This window comes from Phragmites australis, chromosome 1 (assembly GCF_958298935.1).
Source record: "Phragmites australis chromosome 1, lpPhrAust1.1, whole genome shotgun sequence".
NCBI lineage: Eukaryota > Viridiplantae > Streptophyta > Magnoliopsida > Poales > Poaceae > Phragmites > Phragmites australis.
In genome coordinates, this window is record NC_084921.1 from 49610557 (window position 1) to 49620344 (window position 9788).

Here is a 9788-nt window from a genome sequence, read left to right on the forward strand (position 1 = left end):
GGAGTCCGTATGCGTCCTGGGCGACGATTTTAGTGCGGACTGGTCCTGGACTCCGAAACGGACTCGAACTGGATTGGACCTCCACCTTGGCTTGGGCGCCCTTGCTGTTCTTCTCCCGTGTTCCTAAGTAACAATACATCACAATTATTCAGTAGCATTCCATCCTCATCAAAATATAAAGGAACACTAAGGAACGAGCTCACCTCATGATTTAGTTGACGTGCACGAACTCATGTCAATGGACCTATTGTTGGAGGAATACTCGGTGTGTGTGTATCCGAAAGAGTGATGTCCTCATCACCGGAGCTCGGCGATAGCAGAGGAGGTGGGCCCTGGTGGGGAATGGGAGTTGTGCATCGTCACCCGTTCCTTGCGATGAGTGTTTCAAAACTATACCCCACTTGAGTATATTTGGATGATTTCTTTTTTTAAAAAAATAACTTGGTTGAAAAAATGCTTCCAAGTTCATTATAACTTGCTTATAATTTCTCAAAAACTTGTTCTCTATATTTGGATGATTTCTTTTTTCAAAAACAACTTGGTTGGAAAAATGCTTCCAAATTCATTATAACTTAATTATAATTTCTCAAAAACTTGCTCTCTATAGTGTAAGTAATTTGTGTCTCTTCAAGAATTTTACGTTAAAATATAAGCAGTGCATATCTTATTTTGTTAATAAAAATGTAAGAATTATCATGATACAAACGAATTATAAATTAGATATACGATTGAGCAAATATAAACATTCAAAATTTATTAAATCATACTTTTCATGTATTCACACTTGCACCTAGTTTTACATGCACGCACAAGGCTCAAAATTTAAAAAAAAAAAAACACATGCCGCTTGTTCTGCTCGCATGTAAAGGGAAAATAGATTAATTAACTTCAGCTTTAAAAAAAATAGCCTAATTAAGTTCAATTTAAAAAAAACGGCCGGCCGTGCGGGAAGTGAAAAGCACGCACGGCCAGTATTTTGACACCCGACTGTAATGTAGAAGTCCCGAAAAAATACACTTGCTCATCAAGGACATTACACGGATCATCGTTGTGTGGCAAAACATAACACTTGGGCCGCTGAATTGGTTACTTGATACTGTTGTGGGTGTGCATGGGCCAATGGCAGAAGGCGTCCGGAACCCATACCTTTCTGAGGCCCAGGCGAAGAAAATGAAGAGCTGGAACGTTACAGTTTTGGGCAGTTTTCTGTCGTTGGATGCGAAAGTGAGCCACGGAGATAAACGGCTGATCCAGCTCCGATCTTCTCTATATCACCCCTGTGTGCTGGGTCTCCATCTCCACTTGCCTCAGTGTATCTTTGCTCAATCTCACAGTCAGTTCTTCAGTTCTTCTGACTCTCACACTCACCCCGAAATTTCAGACTCTACAATCCTTGCTTCCAACCTCGGAGGTCGTGCTGATGGCGGCCGATAATCCCTTCTTCATCAACCAGGTGCACGCGCCGCCGCTGACGGCGGACGGGAGGACGGTGAGGTACCTCGGGAGCTCTGGCTATGGCGGTGCCCGCTTCCAGAACGACGTGGCGCCTGCTGCTGTGCACTCTGGTGGTGCTCAACTCATGGGCGTTCCCGTCGACGTGAGCTCCCTCGTGGACTGGATAGGCATGGCTCCGGCGGGGTTCGAAATGCCGGAGGGGGCGCTTGCAGCCGTCGGCTACAACGCCCTTGGTGCCGTTCCCGTTGACGTTGCGGCGGCTCGGCAGCCGCAAACCGGAAGCAACGGCAAACCAGCGCCGTTCAAGGGATCGTGGACATTGGAAGAGGACAAGTAACAAAGCCGGATCGGGTTTTCTTTTTCTTTCTCTCGTCTGCAGCTTCTTGAATTATTTGATCCATGTGTTTAATTGCTTCTCGGCAGCATCTTGAAAGACAAGGTGCAGCAGCACGGCGAGCAGAAGTGGTCGGTGATAGCGCAATCTCTCCCCGGCCGGATCGGGAAGCAATGCCGTGAGAGATGGATCAACCATCTACGACCTGACATCAAGGTCCGATCCCCTGTTTTTCTTGATGCTTTACCTGTTAGTCTCCTTAAACTCTGGGAATGTCTCTATGAAATAAGGAATTTCTTGTGATCCATACGTGCAAACAGTGTTGAACGTTTCGTCCCACCATTTTTTTTTTTCGTCCACCATTTGAGATAAGGGTATTAAACCTCAAGGATTAGTTCTGGTGTTGCATGTATTTATTTTTATTAACAGGTGCGGCCATTTCCTCATCAAAGCCACTAATTGATCATGCATGTGTTCTTTTTTGTGTCATGTCCCTAGGGAAGAAGTTAGTGACTAAATTGTTCCAAGCTAGCCTTTCGTTCTTTTCTGCTATGTGTAAACTTTGAATCTTGATATTCTATAATTTGGTTGAAATCTTAAGTATGTAGTTTAAATCCCTGAACCCCCCCCCCCCCCCCTCTTATTTCTAAACATGTCCTTACTAAAGATATGTTCCAAAACTGTGGCATACATGTATGTCGATAAAAATGGCTAAAGGTGCAGTGGATATGTTCTTCAGGTACACTGTACACTTGATATTTTACATATCATTCGTGCACATTAACTTTTCACAGCAAAATGATGTATGGACCGAGGAGGACGACCTGATGCTTATCGACGCACACAAATACTACGGAAACCGCTGGTCAACGATCGCAAGGTACCTCCCGGGACGATCAGAGAACGCCGTCAAGAACCACTGGAACGCGACCAAGCGCAGCCTGAAGGCAAAGCGCCGATTGAAGAAGAAGAAGAGCGAGCAGGCGCCACCCGGCCAATTTTCTGTCCTGGAAGAGTACATCCGCAGCCTGAACCAGCAGGCCACCGAGCCTACGGTGCTGCCGCCGGCCGTGCCCACGCCAGCAGCTGGCTCCAACCCGGCCGAAATGGGGATGAACTTCACCGCCGCCAACTCGACCGGGTTGGCGAACGCGAACCAGCTGAGCACGATAAATCTCAACATGCCGCTGCTGCCGGACCTGAACGCCAGCAGTGATCCGCAGGAGGTGTACTACTGCCTGAGCTATCCGATGTACGTTCCAGGGCCGGCACCGCAGCTCCAACTGGCGAGTCAAGACCCTCATCAGCATGCGTATACCAGCTTGAACTATGCATTCGCTGACTACCCCACGATGCACGGTGAGCTTGGCAGATACTACGACGCATGTGAATCTTCCACCAATGCCAATGGAAATGCCTACTACAGCGAGGCTGGGCCAAGCAGCGCCGGCGGCAGTGGTGATCCGGAGGCCACCGACGATGTCGTTGAGCTGGCGTCAAGGGAATTCCTGACGCCGTCCAAAGACGAGGTCACTCTTGACTTAACCAGGTTCATGTGAGACAGAATGATCGAGATGCCTTAATTCGTAGCGGTGAGAATGTTTTCGTGCATGCTCGGCATGTATTTGCTTCCTGATTTAGATTTTGGTATGGAACTGTAAGAATTCGGTTGTACTTAACTCTTTCAGACATCAGCATGTGTTCCATTTTATACCATTTTGTTGAACTTGCACGTATAGCGCCTGAGATGCACAGCGAGTTTTGCTTCTTGGATGGGATAGATCATCGATCCACTGCGTGTGGGGATGGTGAAGGGCGAGGCGCGGAGGCTCGCTTTTCTGCTCGCCCGGGCGCGTGCAAAAACGAAGTCGAGAGTTGGTTGGGCTTGCAGGTTGCAGCACTTCGATCCCGTTTCCTCTCCCCCGGTTTAAATACTATAGCTTTGATGCTGCTTATGTGTTGGGAATTAGGGTTAACGAACACAAGGACGGCCGGGTCTTTGGCTTCTCAGAAGGAACAGTATGACACGCTTATGTAAAACTATACAATACCGTTAATGCCATCCTATTTTCAGTTACAGTAATAGTCTATTTATAGTCCATACTTAATCACTTCCGATTATAATTTACAATTTTACTCCTCTAATTACCACATTCCCAGCATATTCGAGAGTATTTTAGTACAATCCTAAGTACATTAGCATATTTACAATTATACCCTTCACCGTCCTCGGATTCCAGCGAACACCGCCCCTTCACTCGAGCACCCGAAGGTCTATCGTAGATGGGAACTTTGGTGTACCTTCGGTTGGCTTCGTCGTGGCATCGTGTTTGGCCTTCGGTTGACCTCCGAAGGCCCACCAGAGGCTTCGCCTGTGATGATAGCTTCGGCGCTCTCTTCGGGGGGATTTCCTCAGGACGACGTGGGGAGGCCTTCGTTCGGCCTCTGAAGGCCTGAGTCGTTTGTCCGAAGGGTCCGTTTGTCATCAAGCATTTCCTGAAATAATATAACTGTATTCTTTGTCAGTAAATAGTATTCACCAGAGGTTTTTGACTCACCATCTGAAGGGGACCTGTGAGACCATTCCCAAACAGTAGCCCCCCATGGGTCCAAACCTGTGGATCAAATGGTATGATCGAACATCGTCCCCTTCGGCCCGTTGAAGACCTCTAGTGACCGTTTTACCTTTTAGCAAATAGCCCCCTCTGGTCATTTGACTCTTTTTATTTTACTGGGTTGACGATTTTGTCCCCACGCGACGTTTAGGATTTATAAACACCAGTTACCATTGGTTCGTACTTAACCATCATTAAGGCCACGATTCAATTTCTAATGTGCACCATTTCAACTGGCGTTAGCCTTGGTTTTTACCACTATATATATACTCTACCCAACGACTCACTTTTTACTGTGCGCCCTCATTGAAACACTTGCTCTCGTACGAAGACTCCCACATCTCATTCCAAAGCCCTGCGAGATCCCATGGCCCCGAGAAACAAATTTGGCCGCCTAAAGACGTACTAGATCGGGCGATCAAAGGTTGATGAAGAAGTCCTGGTCGGACTAATAAAAAAAGGTCTCATCCACGACGTTTCGAAGGTCACACTCCCAAAGGACCAGGAGACTCCAGCGCGTGGAGAAGACGAAGCCATCGTTTTTGTGGACTATTTTCAAGCAAGGCTTTGCCTTCCCTGCGACGAGATGGTGCTGAAGGTTCTGAAAATGTTCGAAGTCTTCCTCCACCAGCTGACGTCGAATGCCATCGTTCAGCCCAACCTTTTCGCTTGAGTGGCGCGGTCAGAAGGAGCAAAGGCCTTGGTCAGGGCTTTCGTTGTAGCTTATAAACTTCACCACCAGCCGAAGCCAGTTTTTATATCCAGCGTGCAAAACGAGGCTTACTACAACTGTGTGAACTTTACTTAACGTGCCGGTCTGGCGACACCTGTCGTAGCCTACAAAAATAAGTTACCGAAGGACTAGACTCAATAGTAGTTCTACCATAAGGTAGACCAAAAAGAGTACATTGTGACGAAGTGCAAAGAATACAAAGGGAACCAAGCCCCAGATGTATAGCTGAAAGGCTGTCAGAAGGCAGCCTTCAAAGCCTTTACCAGGTGTGCGAAGCACCTGAGCGCGCACGACCTCATAGAAGAGTTCGTGGCATCCGAGGTATGGTCCCTGAGCGAAGGTTGGTCCATCCCAACTTTCGGTGCTGAAGGGCCAGAGGGACTCTGCCGCCCCCAGCCTGATTTTAGAGGTTTCATAGGTACGTTTGTTATCCTGTTATGTTAATTGTGTTATGGTTTCCTACTATTTTCTTACATTCTGTGCTTTTGAACAGATTTGACAGTGGCTGAAATGGAAACCAGAGCCATGCTTCTCTTGGCAAAATTCACCCAAGGCGAGGCTCAACTTTGCGCCAACCAGACCCTTGGTTGTCGGCTCAATCGGATTTTTGATCCACGGGGCCTCATTTACAAGGGCAGACCGAAGTTGTCCCTGTCCTCCACAGGTCAAACCGAAGGTGGACGCTCCCCTAATGCCTAGATCGGCAAGGCCTCTGCCACTCAACATTAGAAAATAGGAAAAAAGAAGACCCTCCGTCGTGTGGAGCCAGGATAAAGAAAGCTCCACCCCTAAGGAAAAAGCCTCGCCAACTGGCCTCCGATGACTTGGTGGATGTGGAAGGTCTTGATGGTCCCGAAGCCATTCATGCGGTGCCTCTTCGAGAGATGCCTCCAAAGGGCACGCAAGAAACTTCCATCGCCTCGCTGAAGCCTGCTGCTACTGCACCAGTTGACCTCACCACCCTCATTCTCAGCGACGAAGATGACGAACCGCTGAATCCGCACATTGCTGCAGAAACAATGGATGGAGGTGGCGAGAGATCTAAAGAAGCAAGAGACGCTGAAGGAACAGGAGTCGCCGCACATTGCTGCGGAAACAATGGATGGAGGTGGCGAGGGATCCAAAGAAGCAAGAGACGCTGAAGGAACAGGAGTCAGGTCATCCTCCTGCTCCTCCTCCTCCAACTCTTCATCTAGCTCCTCCAAGGGCCACAGGGCCACTGAAACTGAAGAGGAGCGGAGCGCTTCGCCAACTCCTCCCCGCCATGTCGGTAAAGGTCCTATTTCTTTTAGCAAGGTGCGTAATGCTAAGGTGATCAACACCAAAGCATTAAAGCTTGCTTCGTTTACGCCAAGCTCCGGGAAGGTGAAAGATGTGAAGAAGATGTTCAGCAGCTTCACCCTTCCTAAGCTCGATCTTCAACTTGCGCAGAAGCCTTCTACTGAACTTTTGGACGCTTTGGATGTCGCAATTGGAAATGTATTTTGTATTGTTATTTTGCTCTCTGTTGCATACCCATGCTCATACTATTGTATTACATAGGTGATGTTTCTTTCACGCGCTCAACGCAGACATGCTGAGCACTTAGAGGCTTGCACAAAAAATGTTGAAGCGCTAAGGGCCATGTATCAAGCCCGAGCGGAGAAAGCCGAAGCCCAGAAGAGGAATTATGTGCAATAGATGAAGGAGGTTGTTCTGCAGTCGCAAGAGCTCGAAAAAGAAGTGGACTCCCTTCACTCAGATAAACTAAGCCTAGAGGAAGAGGTAATTTGTAACACCTAGTTTTAAAGGAATAAAACGGGGCACAACATATGTATGCCAGGATCAAATTTTCATACATGCCTTACATCATCAGTGTATCATCACAGTGTCATAAATACAATAACGATATTAACTTATTATAAGAGGACCCAAGGGTCTAAAAGAAAATACAGCAGAACAAGAGAGCTTCAACGTCAATGGGTCTTACATCTTCCACAGGTGTCAATCGGGGGCCCACTAGCTTAGAACATGAGCTCCAGGTCGAAGTCGTCTTCATCGAAGGAACCAGCTTCATTGACGCTTCTGAATAACAGAGGGATGCAAGAAAGGGAACAACGGGTGTGAGTACAAAATGTACTCTGCAAGTGTAGGAGAGCATGATATGGGGCTTTAGTCAAGAAAAGGTTAGACACTAGTTTACTTCACTAAACAACTATTACCTATGACTTCAACAATAGACATCATATTTACTAAGTGTGAAGATACATCTATAACAAAAAGGATGACTCATCGGATTTCATCCGACTACCAAAACTCACCAGGTAATTCCATTACCCAGCTACCTGACTATCCATACCAAAACCCTTATCCTAGCTAATCAAGAAGAATTCCAAGACTGCTATTGACCATGAGCACAGCTGATCGATCAGATTGAAACTCTGCAGAGTTTGCACAACTTTTCCCACGAGTAATGATTCCGTGTTGCTTCACACTTTTGAGGTGTGAAGTCAGTGTCTCACTACAAAGCCTTTGCATAGCACCCGCCGATCCATAGGCACTCACTGAGGTTTCACCGCTAACAGACAATTTCATCGCTGCAGAAGCCCCCTCTTGTGCCACGCAACCGTCCATTGGTGCCCACAGAACCAAAGAGGTGGCTAATTAGTTGGCCAGGTCATAACCATATAAGCCTCGTTGTTGTGCGGTTAAACTTGGTTACATGTTCAAGAACCGGTCCTTAGGATCCCACACAGGAACAATCACAAACCTGTTGTGCAACACCACCTCAAACCAACCATCCAGTTAGGATCCATATAATATGTTGCTACAAAATTATCATACCCGATTCTTGTTGCATAAACATTAGTTAAGATTAACATTTACCCTACTATGACAACACTATCATATCTACCCTTCATTAACCATGACTCATCAACGGTGATAAGGAATAATCATACAAAAGCTAATAAACCCTAATATGGGATTCCAATTTTGATAAGCATGCAATGAAGGACAAACAACTACATAAATATACTAAAATAAGAGCAAGATATTCAACGATACTTGCCTTCAGCTGAGGATTGCTCGAGATCTTCGAAAGCTTAATCTTGTAGACTCATAAACTGCTCACCTCCTAATCGACACACCAAAAAAGTATACAAGAAAACTACTAAGAACAGTACACCAAACAGTACTAAAACTAGGTAAATCCTAAAAAAAGATTCTACACATTGCTACGAACATTTGACCATAAAAATCACTCAAATCGGAGCTAAGAAAAAAAGTTATAAACTTTTGAAGTTTCAGTGGATTTTCTGCAAATTTTACTTGTTTTCCGGGAATAAACTGATTTATTTTTATACTAAAAATATAGTCTTAAAATGAATTATTATAAAAATCAAATACATAAATGAATAGTCCATATAAAATACAATTAATTAAATATTATCATGATAAATTTTACAGCAAAGCTAGCCACGCTATTAGAGTCTTAGAAAAAGAAGAATCCATATAAAATAGAAAAAATAGAGTCTTAGAATAAATAAATTATTATAAAAATCAAATACCTAAATAAAGAATTTATGTAAAATACAATTAGCCAATAGCTAAAATTCATAAATCAAAATTCTTATTAAGATAATAGATTAAGAAATCACCCACCGTGTAGCTCTCGATCATCGTATCAAGCAACCAGCAGCCGAGGCAAACCTATTATGATTTTGGTTAGACCACCTACACTTGACACGCGATTTTGATAGTTGATCAAAATGTATATAAATCAAACCAATATATATACGATTTAGATACAAATTCGAATCATAAATAATTTTTTCTTCCACTAACATAATTTATACCTCTTCTTCCAATCTTATGTATTTTATACCTAAATGACACTAACCTCGTAAAAAAAAACTAAAGAGACAATTTTTTAATCAAAATTTATCGTAATAAAATATTACAGCAAGACTACCCATACTATTAGCTTAGGCTAACCTGCTAGTTATTTATAATTAGATAACTAACTTATACTAAAACAGAAAAGGCAGACTACTTACAAATAGCAAACCATTATTCTTACTTTAAGAACAAAATGGTGTTGCTTGGTTTCAATGGGCCAAATCTAAACCTATCAATGGCCTGTTGCCTAGTTTGGGCTGCAAGTTGGACCGGAGTAACTTCTCACCGAACTAATCGTGTGGGCCTAATCCGTAGGCCCTCCTTTTGGCAGGCCACGTGCTCGGTAGACAGGCCGGTTTAAATGTAGCCCAACATCACAAAAGGCCCATGCGGTCACCCCATTTTCACCGAGCAATCTCCTCTTCTTTTTCCAGATTTCTGCCGGTGCCAATGGTCTTGCTCTTTTCCCCTTTTCTTTCCTCAGATTCCTGAGTTCAGTGTGTTTTTTATACCCCGTTACGTTTTATGAGAACGAAGTGTATGGCTGGCGAGCATGGCTCGTGCAACCTCGTCGAGAATGTCCAGTTGTGCAGGGCAGGTACAATGGAGCTGGAGCAATCGCCCGCTGATTTCGTCTGTCTCGTGGAGGAAGAGGAAGACAGGATGCCTGCCAATCGCCATGCCACCGAGAGCGGCATGTGTCGCGCCGCGGTTTCGCTGAAGGCATGTTGGTCAATTTCTAGAGTGGGCTAGGTCACACTATCCACTTTTC

General features: G+C 45.1%; 1 protein-coding gene across 1 annotated transcript; it reads left to right on the forward strand.

Annotated features, from left to right (window-relative positions):
- The first annotated feature begins 1119 nt into the window (after positions 1-1119).
- Positions 1120-3348, forward strand: LOC133885727 (transcription factor MYB119-like). Its single transcript, XM_062325468.1, has 4 exons — positions 1120-1224; positions 1382-1788; positions 1879-2005; positions 2584-3348. Exons 1-4 carry the CDS (start codon positions 1120-1122, stop codon positions 3346-3348), a joined length of 1404 nt encoding a protein of 467 aa, XP_062181452.1.
- Positions 3349-9788: the final 6440 nt, after the last annotated feature.